Source organism: Leopardus geoffroyi, chromosome D4 (genome assembly GCF_018350155.1).
Source record: "Leopardus geoffroyi isolate Oge1 chromosome D4, O.geoffroyi_Oge1_pat1.0, whole genome shotgun sequence".
In the NCBI taxonomy this organism is placed as follows: domain Eukaryota; kingdom Metazoa; phylum Chordata; class Mammalia; order Carnivora; family Felidae; genus Leopardus; species Leopardus geoffroyi.
In genome coordinates, this window is record NC_059342.1 from 4,668,843 (window position 1) to 4,687,043 (window position 18,201).

Consider the following 18,201-nt stretch of genomic DNA (forward strand, 5'->3'; position numbering starts at 1 on the left):
AAAAAAAAAAACAACTAAGGCTCGACAGACAAGACGGTCAATCATGAGATGAACTCGCTTCAGACCAAAGGAATATAACTGAGCACTCTGAAAATGACCACAAAATACATTCACGTTCTGAATCTTTGGGTTCCTACGCTTTTTTTAAGCAGTGAGTTTGAAAGACTGAAAGACGGCACAAATCTGTTAGGACTGCCTTGATTGGATGGCAAATGACAGGATTTCTAGTGGGCCCTTGGGGTACATTTCACAGGATGGATGGTGGCCCCTAGATGTTGTGTGGCAGGGGGCAGCAGGGGGTGGGGAGGCTGTGGGTTTTAAGACGAAGGGATGGTCTTACTTCACAAGGGAGAGTGGATGCATAGCTGTTTGTAAAGGTGTCACTAATTAGCAGTAATCATCATTTTTTTTCAACGTTTATTTATTTTTGGGACAGAGAGAGACAGAGCATGAACGGGGGAGGGGCAGAGAGAGAGGGAGACACAGAATCGGAAACAGGCTCCAGGCTCTGAGCCATCAGCCCAGAGCCTGACGCAGGGCTCGATCTCACGGACCGCGAGATCGTGACCTGGCTGAAGTCGGACGCTTAACCGACTGTGCCACCCAGGCGCCCCAGCAGTAATCATCATTAACCACATCCTTAGCTTCTACCTTGATTCTCTCCTAGCCAACCCTTTCCTCAGTGCACTCAAGTAAGTTGCAGGTGAGAATTCTCGTGGAGGGACACAAAGCTGGAATGTGGAACAACCCCCTGAAAAGACAGGCCGGACCAAGCAGGGTGGCATTCTGGACGTACACTCTTCATAAATGCAACTGCACAAGCTGGGCTGGGGGAACCCTGGTTCCCGCGGCTCCCACCTTAGACCCTGAGTCTTTGGACACTAAACCCGATGCGATCTGACAGTCTGCAGCGGTCACTTCGACACAATCTGGACCGCCCTGATTAGGATAAAGACACCACGTCACGGTGTTCTGGCCAGAGCCCAGCTTAATCGGGGGGTTTCATAGGAAGGAAACTTCCAAGTTGCTTGATATTCAAATGCTTCGTCAAGGTTTGCCTAACATGAATGCACCAGGAGGGCATATAAAGTGGTCATCAAGCCAGAATGGGAGATAGCAAATGACACATTAAAATCACAATGCTCTCTTGTGGGCGCGAGCTGGACTCCCATCTCCCCTGATGGGAGAAACTGATGACAGTTTCTCCAAAGCCCGGTGACAAACCGCAGCTTCCCAGCAGGCACGGGCAACGGGTCTGTATTCGGGTAGAACGGGAGCATTGGCGTCTCTGGGCTGATCAGCAAAAACATCTACAAGGAGCAGGCCCTGGGGATCTGGGGGCCGGGACATGATGGTCACGACTGGCTCTCATCTCCTCCCTCTAGGGGAATCAGGTTGATGGTACTTCTCCCACGGCCTCCCTCCACTGTTAGGACGTTCGCACACATCCACCTGGGACAGCTCCACCAGCCGGGGCTGCGTCTCCTGAAAGATACAGGAGGATCTTCTTCCACACGGATACATTCATCTAGAAAGGGACGGAAGTGGGGGAAGACGTCAGAGAGGAAGGTCAAGGGGATCGTTCCTTTTGAACCACCGCGGAGACTTGAGGAGAAGCCAGCTGGTAATTGCTGCACAATTACCACCAACAGACCCAGTATCTGCTTCTCCAGAATATCTTTTTGTTCCATCGAATAGGTGCGGAAACATGGAATAATTCTTCACCCTGCCCACCAATAGCTTCTCCTGCACTGTTGATTGACAATTAGTCTTTCGGTGTTCCCCAAGAAGGCTCCTTTCTGAGAAGTCAGAGTAGGGAACATGAACTCCTGCCTCTCCTGCCCCGTGCAAGGACATGGAGAGCGGGGTGTAACCCCACCCCATCCGGCAAGGTGCCGTGAAACCATCTACCGGAGTCAGAACAAGGCTTAATTCAGAGATGGTGCCAGTATTTCCTTTTTAGATGCTTCAGCCATAATAGCTAACGTGGCCTGAAGAGACGCGTATGTGCTGGAAGCAAACACCTTACGCCATTGACTTAACCACTCAAGCACTCTTGGCTCTGTCTGTTTCTATGAAATATTCAGATCAGGTGAACCTATAGAAGCAGAAAGCAGACGAATGCTTGCCAGAGGCTGGGGATGGGGAACTTACAGAGAGTGACTCTTAACGGGTATGGGGTCTCCCCATGGGGTGCTAAAAATGTTTGGAACGGAAGTGTGCTGATGGTCGCACGACACCACAAGTGTGGTCCTGGGTCAGCAAATGCTCCTGAGGAGGGACGGGGAAGGTGAGACCAGGTCGGACAAACCAGGTAAAAGTGGGGGGTACGGTGGGGTTGATGGAAATGTCAGGTGTGGGGGAGGGGCGACTCTGTCGAAAGCATCCTTCCCCAGGTGCCAGCAACCACCCTCAGATTTGCTGGAATCCTGGGGTGAGGCCGCCACTGATTTCTTCTGGGCCTGAGGTGTCCGATTTTTCCAGATCCCCTTCACTGGAAACAGATGAACACTCACCCCTGAAGCCACACCCTCCTCAGTTTGCAGACAGCAAAGGAGAATCCGGTGCAGTGATCCAGCCCGCATGTGGAGTTCTCAACCAATTCTTCTTGACCCTCCACCATCTAAACCAGGGAGCTCAGCTCTGTCTTCACACTGGAGCCACCTGGGAGCTTACAAGAAGACCCACGGTAACCAGGACCCAGGAAGGGTCTGGACAATGGCATTCGTCAAAAGTTCTAAGTGTGTAGTCAGGACCAGGGACACCTGCTTACAAATGCAGAGGACAAAGAGAAGCTATGGTTTCTCTTGGGATGAACCAAACCCATCCAAGAACAAAGTCAGCACAGACCAGAGACAACCCCAAGATGAAGCATTGTTGGAGGAGAGCATCAGGACTGGAAAGAACATGTCTGTATGTCCAGCACCAACCCCTGGAGGTTCTGGATGCAAAGGCATACGAAAGCCTCATCTAGCTGGGAACGGACAGGGCAGAATCTCCACGGACGGCACCCTTGCCTTGACATGGGTCTTATATCTGTCTCTACCAGAAGCTTAGAGAGACCAAAACCATAGGTAGATACCATGGTAACTTACTAAACTCATAGTACCCTCCCTAGGTGAGTGCCTAAAACAGCCTTTGGGAAGAAATTAAGACGTCATGGTGAACAGCTGATATCCGTGGTATCGATGCTTCTGGAATTTTCTCTAACCTTCCCATACTCTTCCTCCACTGGAAGCGGGGGAGGGGGGGGTCCTTTACTCTTCCGGAAACACACCCAGCTAGTCCCTCATCTTGCAGTCAACCAGAACACCCTGTCCCCAGATCTCTGCTGTTTCTCCAGGATCAAGTCTCTGCCAAAAGGTCATGTCCACGGACGGTGTTCCCCTGGCCGCCCCATCTAAAACAGCCTCTATTCGTTTCTAACCTTGCTCCCCACAGCACCGATCTTGGCCTGATGCTATGGCAGAGTCACATAATGGTTAAATTACGGTAACTGAAATAAGTTAGTAAGTTTTGACATCAAGAATAACAAAATGTGACTTTTGGGGGGCATGTTTCTCAACTTCATGGCTACTTCTTGTCCAGATTCAATTTAGAATCACCGTGGTAAGTTTGATTTCAAGCCTGGGGTGTTGATGTAGAAAAGCGCTGCATTTAGAGATGATTTGTATAAAGCCGCCCTCTAGACAATAGGGAGAAAGCATGCTCTATGTCTCAGTCTCGGGCCTTCTCACTCATTTAGGACATCTCTTTGTCATTTTCTTCCTACAGACCTTCACGTGTATTTTTAGGTAGTTTTTTAGGTAACCTGTAATTCTTGGCACTGGGGTGTGAATTGTTTTCATTTCTATCTAAGTAGTTTAAAGGAGGCTTAGTGGGTTAAGAAGGCGTGGAGGACAACTCCTAGATTTCTACATCGACTTCCCACCGCTGCTGTAACAAGTTAGCACAGACTTAGTGGGGTAAACCAGCGCCAATTTATTGTTTCACAGTTCTGGAAGTCAGAAGTCCTAACATCCAGGTAGTGACAGGGCTTTGTTCCTTCTGCAGGCTCTGGGAGTCTCTGTCCTTGCTTTTGCAGCGTCTGGAGGCGACACATGCCCTGGCTCGTGGCACTTCCCTTGCGTTTAGCCCCACCTCTGCCCCCATCACCACATCTCCAACTAGTAATGGTCACCGGCCGGCCTGCCTTTCTCAGGACCTCTGCGAGTATAATCACCTGGATCATCCAGGATCATTTCCCATCTCAAAATCCTTAACTTAATCCCATCTGCAAATCCCTGCACCGTGAAAAGTAACAACACGTCACAGGTTCCAGGGGCATCTTTCTCTTCTGTCCACTGTGTATATTTTGCTTTTATCTTGCCCCTTTACTGAACTATCTTACTAGTTCTAACAGTTTCTGAGTCGGCTGTCCGTGCAAATCTTTTCCATGCAAATCTCTTCGTCTTCAAATAGCAATAGTGTGGCCTTTTTGCTTTCAAAATTCATACCACTCACATCTCCTTTTGCCTAGTTGTTTTGCTCAATATTATTTTTTAAAATAATTTTTTAAACCTTATTTATTTTGAGGGAGAAGGAGAGCGAAAGAGAGAGAGCACACCCGAGGGAGGGGTAGAGAGAGAGGGAGAGAGAGAGAATCCCAAGCAAGCTCCATGCTGTCATCACGGGACCCGACTTGGGGCTCGAACTCATGAACCCATGAGATCGTGACCTAAGCTGAAACCAAGAGTCAGATGCTTAACTGACTGAGCCACCCAGGCACCCCCCAATATTAGTTCTTTTTAATTTAACAATTTTAAATACTGAAATGGTACAAACACACAAAACTACAAATATGAATACAATAGATACCTGTGTACACAACATTAACATTTATGCTAACATTTTGCCATATTTGATTTAGAACACTGTTAAAAAAAACCTACACATTCTAGAATGCATCTAAAACCCACATTTCCCTGTTTCTTGAAAACTGGTTATGCACCAGGCCAATGCACATTTCTACTGTTTCATATTTTTAGAAATGTTCCCTGAAAGATCACTTTGTTAGTTTTTTTTCCCCGTTCAAAGTCAGCTTGGGATTTATTTTTGTTGATGCTCATTCACTTTAATGACTGTGTAATATTTCACTGTACAAACCAACCATAGTGTCTTTATCCTTTTCTCAAATGCAGGGCAGTAAACTGTTCCCACATTTTTGTTAGGGCTTAATCACCACCTGTACACACGTCTCATTGTGCACACATACAAGAATTCCTTGAAAGTGTCCACCCGGATGCAAGAGTGATGTCACGGGGCTTTGAAATCTCAAATTTATGTAAGTCTCAAGGGTGCCCGAAACCACCCGCGTTCACCATCAACGTCAATCGAATTGTTTCCCCTTCAACTATGTCAACATTTGTGTTTAGGGGCCAAAAAACGTTTGCCAACCTGATGAATCTGAAATAGGGCTGTTTCACTCTCCATCTTAAGAATGTGTCCTGAGATGGGGTTCCTGGGTGGCTCTGTCAGTTAAGCGACCGGCTTTGGCTCAGGTCATGATCTCACGGCCCAGGAGTTTGAGCCCTAGCTGGGCTCTCTGCAGTCAGTGCAGAGCCCATTTTGGATCCTCTGTCTCCCCCCATTTGTCGGCTCCTCCCCGAATAGCATATGTTTGCCTTTTCTCTCAAACATAAATACACATTCAAAAAAAAAAAAAGTAAGAATGTACCATGAGCTGGAGTCTCTTGGAAAGGTTACTGGCCCCTGGCCTCTCCTTCTGCAGCTGTCTGTTCAAACCTTTACACTGTTGCTCTAACTACTGCCATTCTTAAATTTTCTTTTTCCATTTTTTTTTAATTTATTTATTTTTGACACAGAGAGAGACAGAGCATGAACGGGGGAGGGGCAGAGAGAGAGGGAGACGCAGAATCGGAAACAGGCTCCAGGCTCTGAGCCATCGGCCCAGAGCCCGACGCGGGGCTCGAACTCACGGACCGCGAGATCGTGACCTGAGCTGAAGTCGGACGCTCAACCGACTGAGCCACCCAGACGCCCCTTTCTTTTTCCATCTCTAATATAAGCATTCAGTGTGCAGATTCCCTTCCACTTCTTCTTCAGCCATCTAATAAGTTATTTAATCTCCATACGGTTGGTCGGCCAGACCCACATATCTTCCAACTTACATTATAATATTTTCTTTTAGCTCCAAGTTATTGAAAGTGTGCCTACCACACTGTTGTCATAGAACCCGGTCTACGTGATGATGATTCTTTGACACCACTGATATTTGCTTTACGGCCTAGCACGGACTCAATACCTAAAGTAGCATTCCACATTTTACCAATAAGAATGTGTTTTCTCTAACTGCTCAGTGCAGGGATTTACATACGTGCATTAGATTAAACTTGTTAAGTTTTTCAAAGTGTTAATATGCTCATCTATTACTTTCGATGACAGGTGTGTTCACGGACTCTGTATTTGTCAAATGGCTATTAGTAACTCTGTGAAGGTGTGTTTACATATTGAACTATGTTACTGGGTGCAATAAACTTCAGGTTTATGGCATCAGCTAGTCTTGATATACTGTCTAATGCTTTTGTCTAAAAGCCCATTTTGTCTGATTTTGAGGTAGGGTACTCTTTTTTTTTTTTTTTAATTTTAATTATTTATTTTGAGGACGAGAGAGACAGAGTGCAAGCCGAGGAGGGAGACACAGAACCCGAAGCAGGCTCCAGGCTCTGAGCTGTCAGCACAGAGCCCGACACGGGGCTCAAACTCACCAACCGTGAGATCACGACCTGAGCCGGAGTCGGACGCTCAACCGACTGAGCCACCCAGGCACCCCTGATGTAGGGTACTCTTGATTAACATAGTCCTGCACTGTATTTTTAATTTTTTTTTTTTTTAATTTCTTTCCAACGTTTATTTATTTTTGGGACAGAGAGAGACAGAGCATGAACGGGGGAGGGGCAGAGAGAGAGGGAGACACAGAATCGGAAGCAGGCTCCAGGCTCCGAGCCGTCAGCCCAGAGCCTGACGCGGGGCTCGAACTCACGGACCGCGAGATCGTGACCTGGCTGAAGTCAGACGCTTTAACCGACTGCGCCACCCAGGCGCCCCTGTATTTTTAATTTTTAAAACGATTTTTATGATTATACCTTAGAAACGAATCCTGTAAACAGCATATAATTTAACATGTTAATTGATGAATGTTTACATATGAACCATGAGTTTTTTAACTGGCAAGTTTTATTTTGAATGTTTCCGTTTTGTATTTTATTTCTCATTTCATTTTCATTTTAATCTGCCTTTCCTGTTTTCTACTTGATTGATTTTAAAAAATTTTCTTTTTCCCCTTTACTTGTCTAAAACATGTAGTAGGCAGCTAACTTACCTATTTTTTACAGGCAGACCTAATTTGGCAAAGTTTCCTCCAAATGCAACCAAATACAAGTGCCATGAAATGCTCAGAGATGTAACCACATGCCCACCCACCAGTTTTGAGTTACTGCTTCCCAGTGTTCAGTTATACTGGATATCTAAGCCCAGCGGTCATTATTATTTATGATTTTTACTCTCAGAGTTTATTTAGACTTGCTGACCTGTTAACCAAGTGCTTTTCCTTGCTTATGTGGCTTGTACTTCACCCTTCCTCTGGGCTCAGCTGAGAATCGTACTTGGTCTTTGGGTAAAGGACTGAGGTTGTAAACACCCTTGGTCTTGGTCTAAGAGTTACCCATGACTTTCACACTTGAGTAATAATTTAGCTGGGTATGGAATTCTGGCCTGACACTTACACTGCCATCTTGTGGCTTCTGAGTTTACTGCAGAAATCAGGCTGGTTCTTGTTCATTTGTGCGTAATCTGATGTTTCCCCTCTTAGGCTGCTTTTCATGTTTCCCCTCTATCTTTGCCACTCCCACGTATCTCTAGCTGTGAATTTATCTGTATATAGACTTAATGGGCCTCAGTACCATTCCCGATTCCGCCGATTCTGTAAAATTCTCCACCAATACCTCGTGAAATATCGTTCCTCCATTTCCCTTTATTCCTCCTCTGAAATCTGCTTCTGCGTAGATGCCACATTTCCTCCCATATGTAGTTTCTCCGTGTGTTTCACTGCTTTGATATTCCCTAGCTCCTTTTAATCTCCAGCTGGGCACCCTCTTGCTCCTTGATCTGCCCGTTAAGTTTCTCATTTCTCCGACTACAATTTTTTATTTCTAGACAGCCTCTTTGGTTTTCAAATCCACCACTGCCTTTTCTTCCTTTATTTTTAATCCTTCTGGCTTCCTTGTTTACTAGCTCACCACTCCTCCCAAGCCTCTCCGAGTGTGCCTTGTAATTTTCCACTATAGGGTGGGTTTTCTGTGGGAACCCCTTGGGGACTAGGTGCCTGCAACAGTCAATGCCAAGTCTTCACGTTAACTCTTGGGCCTGGGATTCCCCCCCACGACATTCCCAGCATGTAAACCGGGTTTCCTGGGGGGTGGGTCCACGTCTTGTTTTCCATGGTAGCGCCTCCCGTGTTCGCCCCCTCGGGCCAGGGCTGAGGCGAGGACTGTAGCCCCTAGGTCTCCTCGCCTGCTGCCAATCGCTTACCTACCATGGTCACTCAGTTCCCTGGACCCCACAGGTTCCTTCCTGGTTTGACGCTGAAACCCAAGGTTCCTGCTGTGGCTGAGCCTTGATGACCGTTCAGAGGCCTTACATAGGGCACAAGAAATGTAAATTCTTTCACTTTCCTGAAGCCAAATTCGATTTCTGTCTCAACCTCTTATTTCTCCTGATGGAAGGAAATGTCATACCTCCAATTCCAAGTGCTGTCAGTAAAGCTAAGGAATTGATTCACATGATCGCAATCAGCATTTTCCCTCTCTTGGCTATTCTCTCCAGTGTCGCGTTTGCGTCTGGGGATACTCCTCCAGCCTCAGTGCTTGGAGGATTTGAGGCATCTGCAGAAGCCTTCTGCCTGTCTCCAGCATTTGCCAACGTGTGTGCACGCCTTACGGGTGTTCCTTCTCCTCTGGAGCCCACGGATGTGTCCATAGCCACATGGGGACACGTGTTGGGGAGCCCGCATCACAAGTGCATGACACCTGCAAACCACCACTTTGTCTCAGATAAACTAAACCATGGGGACATTCTCCGAGGCTGCAAACAGAGTAGGACCACCTCAAGCGGCTCGTGCCCTGGCAGCCCAGGGCGGCCACAACTCAGCTTCCTCCCTATTCCTGGCTCCTGGTCATGTCTCCATCTCTCTTCGCAAGTGCACGTAAGCAATTACATCTTCTACTAACTTTTATTGAGCGCTTGTATGTAATTTAAGCAGGGGGGGGAGGGGGCAAGTTAGTTTGGTCCACCATCGTAACCATCATTAATGCTCTGGAGGCCAAGATCCAAGCCAGAAAGAAAGTTCTCTGAAGAGGAAGCACAGTGTTGTGTTGGCCCCTGGGGTTAGTTCACAGGCTCCCATTTAAACTCCTGGCTTCACTTCCCTTTTGTGCAAACTACGGGGTTTGTACTAATCTTTGCTCAGCTTTCCTCCAGCTCACAAGGCTTCCTTTTAGGACCATTCCAAACCACTCTGGACACGACAGAACAGGCCAGGAGGGGCCAGACCCCGGCGACTGAGAATCTGGCTAACTTGGATCAGTCAGCACCCCACAGTGTTAGAGGCAGAACAGAAGTCTTCCCTTCTAATTATCCAAGAGGGTTTCCCCTCTGCACAGCAGGGGAACTTTAACAACGATGCTAATGGATTCCGCGCCCCTGTTCCCGGGGCCAGCTCTCTGCTCACCCCTAACTCCGGACACCGGACCCGAGTCCAAGCAGGAACGACACGCCAAGGGCAGAGGTAACAGGAGAGCCCGTTACTATGGGCCAGCACTCCCACCTCACAGTCGGATCAGTGATGGATGGCCTTTTTCTCCCAACTGACCGTCCCCACGTTTTCCCACTCGGTCAAATTACTTAGGTGTTTGAGAAGCGGCCTGTTTACCAGGCCACGCTGACTGGTCTGGGAAGGAGATAAGGAAAGCCTTATGCACCAGGGGTCACAAGGTCACAGGGCTTTGACTGGTGGGAAATACAACAGACAAGCTGCCTGGCAGGGCAGGTGAGGAGGGGACCCTGAGGAGCATACGGATGACATAAAGCCGCTCTTCTCGGGGGAAGTATTTACAGCTCCATAAATCAGCCGGGGGCAGGGGCGAGGGGTCACTCCGCTCAGACGCTCCCGCTGAGCTGTCTAGCAGTCTGCACAGCGCCAGCTGCAGGTTGGGGTGGGGGGGGGGGGAGGGAGGATGGCTAAGCAGAGGAGCCACAGGGACAGGATGGGGGGTGGTGAGATGGGCAAAGGTGGGAGTCAGAGAACACGGGAAACAGGAGCAAAGGAACCCGAAGGGCCTGAGAAATGCAGAAAAGGATGTGAGCGTTTCTGCACATTTGGAGGAGGGTGAACGGTGGCCCCAACGACACGGGTTGGAACCTGTGACTGTGCCCTTATTTGGAAATAGGGTCACTGCCGATGCAATCAGGTTAAGAGGGGATCACATGGGTGGGCCCTAGTCCAATGGCTCTTGTCCTTATCAGAAGAGGGACATGTGGACACGGATGCGCAGAGAAGACCACACGACAAGAGGCAGGGATGGGAGAGACGCGGCCACAAGCCTAGGAAGTCCGCGGGCTGCCGGGCGCCACCAGCGGCTGGGAGAGAAGCCCGGGACACTCTCTCCTTCAGAGACCCCAAAGGAACAACCCCACCCCACCCCCTGCCCCTATAGACACCCTGATTTGGGACATCTGACTCCGGAACTGGGAGCCGGTTTCTGTCATTTGAGACACCTAGCCTGTGATCCTTTGGTAGGACAGCCCTCGGAAGCTACTGCAGAAGGGTAGAGGGACTGAGGAAGGAAGGAGCTGGCCCCACAAGCCTACATCTGCACCGGGCGACACCCACGGACTCACAAAGGGTCAGGGGCATGAACACGAACACACACACACACACACACACATACATACACCAGAAGTTCCAGAAACGTACCCAACGCATACACTAATCAATCCACATGCCCTACAGGACTCAGGAGCCGAAAGCTCAGGAGACAGAGACAACAGGGCTCAGGGCCAGGCCAACACCGTGATCTGCGAGCTCTGCTGATTGTTCTGTTCCCTCTGTCCCGGGAGACTTCGGGTCGGCACCGGAGCGCAGCACCTGCAAAGAGCAGGGGGCAGCCTGGACTCCTGCCCTGTGATTTAGGATGCCCTTGAGATCACCTACAACTGCAACGTATCCTCAAGCGGGGAGAGCTTGGAATTCTCCTCCTGGGCCCTCAGAAATTATCCGCTTCCCACACACATTCCAAAGTACTGATTTGACAAACCCCCAGACGTGTTACCTCTCCACTTCAAATACAGCCTTGGAGCACAAGACCAAAGGGTTTCTGGGGCAAACGTATGCTTTTGTAAATGTCACGACAATAACAGGGACAATGACAAAAATGCTAGTGACCTCGCCAGTAAGAAGTAGTGTGTCTCACACGGCAAGGAATCTAAGATCCTGGTATATATCCACTCCTGGGTTAGCCCAGCACCGTCACCCAGGAGTCCTAGGCCGGCTTCCGTCCGAACCCTGACGGCCGTTTGGCATGCGAAAACTTCAGGCGAACTTTCCTGGTGTAAATCACGTCTTCTGTGTTTTCTCTCCTACGTAGGCTTTTCGCTTGGGGGTCTTTCTCTGTCGATACCCACCACCAACTATGTATCTGTTAAAAACCGACTACTGGCAGATGGCAATGTATATCCGAACACAAATGCTGTCTACACGTGTGCCTAATTCCCAGGTCCCGGTTTGCTCGGAAGAGACGAAGCGGTTCTCTCACCGGAGGACTGGCCTGCCAGCCACTTCCCCCTGCTGGTGATTTTATAGATGCTGGGGCGTCATAAATGCTAACCGGATTAAAAGAAAGAGCTCATAGAGTCCATTCGGCTACCAACACTTTTTTTTGTATGATTTAAGCCACATGCGGCCAAATAGTGACACTCCCTGGAGTTCAGCAAAAAAAGCACACGGAACAACGAGTGTGGCAGGGCCAGGCCAATTCCTTCCGTCACGAGCGCGTGACGAGGAGGCCGGGGGAGCAGAAAGGAAGGGTAGAGTGAGTCCCCTTTTGGAAGAAAATCGCACTACAGAACCAGAGAATTGGGCTGCGATGACTGGCTGGGGCCATTCGCTCGGATCCTGTCCCCAAGGGGCTGCTGAGGTCTGGACGTCTGGAACTGAGGCACGCGCGGATGGTCACACCCGGGAAGAATAACAAACAGCATAGGCCTCCTGCCACTGCTTCCTGGGTGAGTGCCGTGCGCTGAGCCCTCCTGTCCCCCCGACAGCTGGGGGTGCGCCGGCCACAGCGGGATGCTGGGGCCGCATCCGATCCCGGGGTGTCCTCCAGCCACACCAGGCTCACACGGCTGCTCTGGGCAGGTGGCAGCACCCAGGCGGCCCCCACGGGGAGAGGGGCCCAGCTCCTGCTTCTTTCCCACGGCCCAGGCACGGCGTGCACACACAGGCCCACACGTGTGCACACACGCCCGCTTTGCCAGTGAGCATCTGCGGCTGGTGTTTCTGTGCCCTGGAGAAGTCAAGGCAAGCTTCCAGAAGCCTCAGCACTGCAGACACAAAAGCACGCTCCGTTTTCACACAATCACATGTGGGTTAACAAAAGCAGTCAGGAGGCAGTCGAATCCCAACCAAGCAGAGGGCCTTACAAAGCATGTGGCTGTGGGCTCGAGAAATTGCTCCCAGACCAAGAAGGAGGGCCTGGAATCCCACCCAAGGCACAGGATCTGACTTATTCATGTTTGGAGCTTGTGGCTGGATGCGAATAAAAGTTTCTGTGAACGTTCAGCCTACGGTCGCTTCCGAGCCTTGGTCAGCAAACGCGTCTCGCATCCAGGCGGGCCCGAACGAAGGACCTTTCATCTTGCAGCTGTGACAGGCCCTTCTGGCCCCTGGAGACCCCGCACCCTGCACGTGGGGGACAGGTCTGCTGTAAACACGTTGCCCCCTGGGGAGTCTGGAGTCTACGAGGGGAGTGCAGGTCAGAGTTCGACTCTGACTGTGGCTGTCCACTTCTCCCCAGCCAGCCCCACCTCCCGCCCACCGCCCCCTCACCTCTCTCTTATCTGCCCCTCACCTCCCTCCCACCGCCCCTCCCATTTCCCCCCCATCACCCTCCAGACTACCAAGGCAATCTTTGCACAGCCATCAGGCTACACCGTGTCCCAGGCCAGAACCTTGCACAGTGGAAGACGGCGCTCAGAATAAAACAGAACATTCTCCTGCCACCTAAAAAGCTGTATATGTTCTACCCAGGGCTGCCCAATATAACTTTCCGTGGTGATGGAATGTTCTAGATCTGTGCTGTCCATCGTGGTGGCCTTTAGCGCACATGGCCACTGACCACTTAAAATGTAGCTCTGAGAACTAAGGAACTGGATTCTTGATTTTACTTAATTTTAATTGATTTAAATTTGAAGACCCATGCATGGCTGATGGCCTTGGAACTAGGTCATGTTGGTTTAGTCCCCTGACCCTTCTGACCTCAGCTACCCAACCCTTTCTCTCAGCTGCCTCAGGGCCTTTGCACAGGCACTGCCATGCATCAGGACTCCCCCATCTTTGTCAGCTCTTCGGATCTCAGTGTAACATCTCGTCCTATGCCAAGACGCCCTTCCCTTCCTTCCAGATCAACACAGCCCTGTCTCTTCCTTCCAGCTACTCTGTCGAGCATTCAGGATTCTGACTCCCCAGTACGGGGAAACGTCATGAAACAGAGACCACACGGGATGGTGTCGTGCTGTTTGGGTCACCAGCATGTACCTGGGCTTCACACAGCAGGGGCACAAAGAGACAGTCAGGGAATGTGTGTGGACCATCCGGACTGCAGGCTAAGTCAGCCTTCTGAGAAATGTTTCACCAGGCCCAGCATCCAGAGCACAGGCCTTGCCCCCTGGGGACACATCCTTATCCTGTTGGAGGTCTGACCCCTGCAAGCAGCCCGTGTCCCTGTGAGGTCCCATCGAGGTCCACACACCAGGCCCCACCAAGGGCAGTCACGACTCCACACGCCCTTGACTGAAATGACTGGCCTGTAAGCAAACAGCACACACTGGTGAGCATTCTGGGACACGGAGGGAGCTCAGCACCCCGCAGGACCCCGGGAAATCTCTCGGGACCTACGGGGACAAGCCAGCCCTTAGACTGAGGCCAGCAGACTTGGGTCCTGGCTGCTCAATGCCCAGGAGACCCAGCTGCGGACACGCGGAGGGGCGACCTTCCTGAGGGGACGCAGGACCCTCAACACACAGCGGGCTAAGAAATGATTATGGATTCCTGGTCTTTGAATAATTAGGAAGAAATCAGGCAGAAGTAGAGAGGATTTTTTTTTTAGCATTCCCATTTTTTTTTAAAGTTTACTCATTTTATTTTACGGGAGAGAGAGAGCCACTGTGAGCAGGGGAGGGGCACAGAGAGAGAGAGAGAGAGAGAGAGAACCCCAAGCAGGCTGTGTGCCGTCAGCACAGAGCCCGACGCGGAGCTCAATCCCATCCACCTGGAGATCATGACCTGAGCCAAAAACCGAAAGCCAGATGCTCAGCAGACTGAGCCACCCGGGCGCCCAGAGCGGTCGCTTTAACAGGCAATCGTCGGGCATTGAATTGCGTCTCCCCCGAAATGCACACGTCGAAGCTCGGCGCCCAGCGCGACAGCGTTTGAAGGTGGGCCTTCGGGAGGGGTTAGGTTAGATGAGGTCTCGAGGGGTCCCCACGAGGGGGTCGGTGCCCTAAGGGGAAGAGGAGCCGGAGTGCTCTCTCCGCCACGTGAGGCCAGAGAGGGCGCCGTCTGCAAGCCAGGAAGGGAGGCCTCACCCAAACTGGCCTGCTGGCACTCTCACCCTCGCCCCCCAGCCGCCAGGACGCTGGGGAGTGCATTCCTGCGGATGACGCCGCCCGCACGTGGTGCTTCCTTACAGCAGCTGGGCTGGGATGGCGATCAAGGCGACAGGGTGACAAAGGGCTGAGCGGGAGGGAGGCCACCTCCCCGAGGAATCGGGCTGTATCGGAAGAAATGTGTCCCATCCACTCACGCTACCAACCCAAGATGCCTGCAGAGTGCACCGCAGGAGCAGCGAGTCAGACGGTGACCTGTGGGGGAGGCTGAGGCACGAGACAGACCACCGGCTCCTCCGTGAGCCACCCGCTCAGGCGGGACGCCCACCGGCTCCGGACGATTTCAGGGAGGACCCCAGGAGACCGCCACCCGTCAGCAGGTGACAGCGGCCCAGCCAAGAGTGCGGCTCCTAAGGATCTGCTCAGCCCCACGGGGCTCCCCACAAGGCCCCTTCCCCCCCTCCCGCGACCATCTGCCCGCCACCTGCCAGCCGCCACCTTCCGACCGGCTCGGACCAGCCCTCGATGCCCCCACGGCTGCCGAGGCAGGCACATCGCCACACCCACCAATGGGGCAGCGCCGGGCCACGGGCACCCGCCACCCATCCCAGCAGCCACGCCCCGTACAGAAGGCACCCCACGCTTCTCCACGCGGGCCCCCGAGAATGCTTCCGAACACCTGCTTCCAAGAGCTCCTCACTCTTTACCTTTCAGAGTTGGAATAGGGCCGTCCTGTCCATCCAGCTCTCCCAGAGGGTCATTCGGGTCCGGAACATCCATTTCCCCTGGACGAAAGAAAGAGCACAGCACACACATCCGTGAGGTTTACTGCACGCCCTGTACTCTGCTTCTCGTGCAAGAACAGCAGTATTCTAGCAAAAACCATCCACTGTGTACAGAAAACCTAGGAGGACAAGGCGCTGTGGGAGCTTCTGGAAGGCTCTGATCTGGCATTGCAGCAGAAGGGATTCTTCACGTTGACCCCCAGGGTGATACAACACACAGACGAAGCGCACGTGTGACCGAAGCCCTGAGCGCCATTCAGGGAGGGACAGAGATTCGAACACGGGCTGGCGAAAGAGAACACCTCGGTCGCCAGAGTCTGCAGGTGGCCCTCTGGAGGCAGGCCCTGGAGATTGTGAATAAATTCGGAACCGGGGTGTTTCAGGCAGGGCATTCCCCTTCTGGGCCCCCTCCCCCGATCCACTGGCAGCCAGCAGCTAAGGACGGACCTACCTACAGCTGTGAGGACAGAGGTATCTCGTCCTACAGCTCTAGCAACCCACCCTGTAGAGATGGGGTCACAGCAGGCGCAACCACTCCCAGGCTCACCCCCACCCAGCGCGGGAGCAGATCTGGTCCGCCTAACCCGGAAAACCACACAGAGCCGTGGGCCCCTGTTCCTGGGTCCCACCAGTCCGGCCGGGAGGGTGGGGTAGAAATGGTGGCTCTGACGACACATCCGGATGGATCTGGGTCTGTGACATCAAAGCCTAGGATGGAATGGGACACACGTGCCGAACGTCACGCGGCTTAGAAGGAAATCTTGCCCTGCTACACGTGGATGAACCTGGGGGACATTATGCTGAGGGAAAGAGCCAGACACAGAAAGACAAACAGTGTCTGACCAGTGAGGTCCCCAGAGGTGTCCAATTCATAGGCAGAAAGCAGACAGGGGGGCGGTGGCGGGGGGGGGGGGGGAGGCAGGAGTTGGTGGTTTGATGGGGACAGGTTCTGGAGATGCGTGGTGATGGCAGGAGTACAATAATGTGAGTGCCGTTAACGCCACTGAACCCCGTACTTAAAAATGGCTAAGACGTGGGGCGCCTGGGTGGCTCAGTCGGTTGAGTGTCCGACTTCAGCTCAGGTCATGATCTTACGATCCATGAGTTCAAGCCCCGCGTCGGGCTCTGTGCCGACAGCTCGGAGCCTGGAGCCTGCTTCGGATTCTGTGTCTCCTTCTCTCTCTGCACCTCCCCTGCTCACACTCTGTCTGTCTCTCTCTCAAAAATAAATAAACATTTAAAAAAAAAATGGCTAAGACGTGTGGAGGTTCCTCAAAAAATTAAAAATAGATCTACCCTATGACCCAGCAATAGCACTGCTAGGAATTCAGCCAAGGGATACGGGAGTGCTGATGCACAGGGGCACTTGTACCCCAACGTTTATAGCAGTGCTTTCAACGATAGCCAAATTATGGAAAGAGCCTAAATGTCCATCAATTGATGAATGGATAAAGAAGATGTGGTTTATAAATACAATGGAATACTACTCGGCAATGAGAAAGAATGCAATCTGGCCTTTTCTAGCAACATGGATGAACTGGAGGATGTTATGCTAAGTGAAATAAGTCAGGCAGAGAAAGACAGATACCAGATGTTTTCACGCTTATGTGGATCCTGAGAAACTTAACAGAAGACCAGGGGGGAGGGGGAGGGGGGAAAAAAAGTTACAGAGAGGGAAGGAGCCAAACCCTAAGAGACTCTTAAAATCTGAGAATAGGGGCGCCTGGGTGGCGCAGTCGGTTAAGCGTCCGACTTCAGCCAGGTCACGATCTCGCGGTCCGTGAGTTCGAGCCCCGCGTCGGGCTCTGGGCTGATGGCTCAGAGCCTGGAGCCTGTTTCCGATTCTGTGTCTCCCTCTCTCTCTGCCCCTCCCCTGTTCATGCTCTGCCTCTCTCTGTCCCAAAAAAATAAATAAACGTTGAAAAAAAATAATTAAAAAAAAAAAATCTGAGAATAAACTGAGGGTTGATGGGGGGGGGGCAGAAAGTGGGTGATGGGCATGAGGAGGGCACCTGTTGGGAGGAGCCCTGGGTGCTGTATGGAAACCAATTTGACAATAAGTTTCCTATTAAAAAAATGGCTAACACGGCAAACTTTTAGGTTATGTGCATTTATTACAATTTCCTTGAAAGTCTCCGGAAGACGGTTTATAACTCAGTTACAAACGGGGCCACCCCGCTTGCCTCTCTTACACGAGACACAGGAACCAACAAAGCACCCAGACACTCGAGGCCGCTCTTGCGATGAGAAGCCTTGCTCGAGGAAGCTGGGGCCTGCGAACAGGGTGCAAGCGGTTTTCAGACAGAGCGGTTTTCACGCAAGAGTCTTCAAATTCTTTCGCTGAATAAACACCGACTGGCCAGCTGATTCATGAGGGCACCGGCGTCTCTAAGCTAAACCTGTCTGCACCGCCAGGTCCGAAACCCCAGGATGCGCCAGGGAACACATCAGCCTTCAGCGCCCTTGGCGTTGAGCC

General features: G+C 51.5%; 1 protein-coding gene across 6 annotated transcripts in view; it reads right to left on the reverse strand.

Annotated features, from left to right (window-relative positions):
- The window catches only part of ROR2 (receptor tyrosine kinase like orphan receptor 2), a 198,388-nt gene that overhangs the window by 30,967 nt on the left and 149,220 nt on the right, over positions 1–18,201 (reverse strand). For 5 of the 6 annotated variants that reach the window (XR_006710413.1, XM_045469810.1, XM_045469806.1 and 2 more), the window contains exon 2: positions 15,648–15,725. The exons of the other annotated variant lie outside the window; for it this stretch is intronic. Coding sequence is in view for 4 of the 5 variants with exons in the window: in XM_045469810.1 (XP_045325766.1) it covers positions 15,648–15,725 (78 nt within the window). In the remaining variant the exon portion in view is untranslated. The remainder of the gene's footprint in view (positions 1–15,647; positions 15,726–18,201) is intronic. 6 annotated transcript variants of the gene reach the window in all.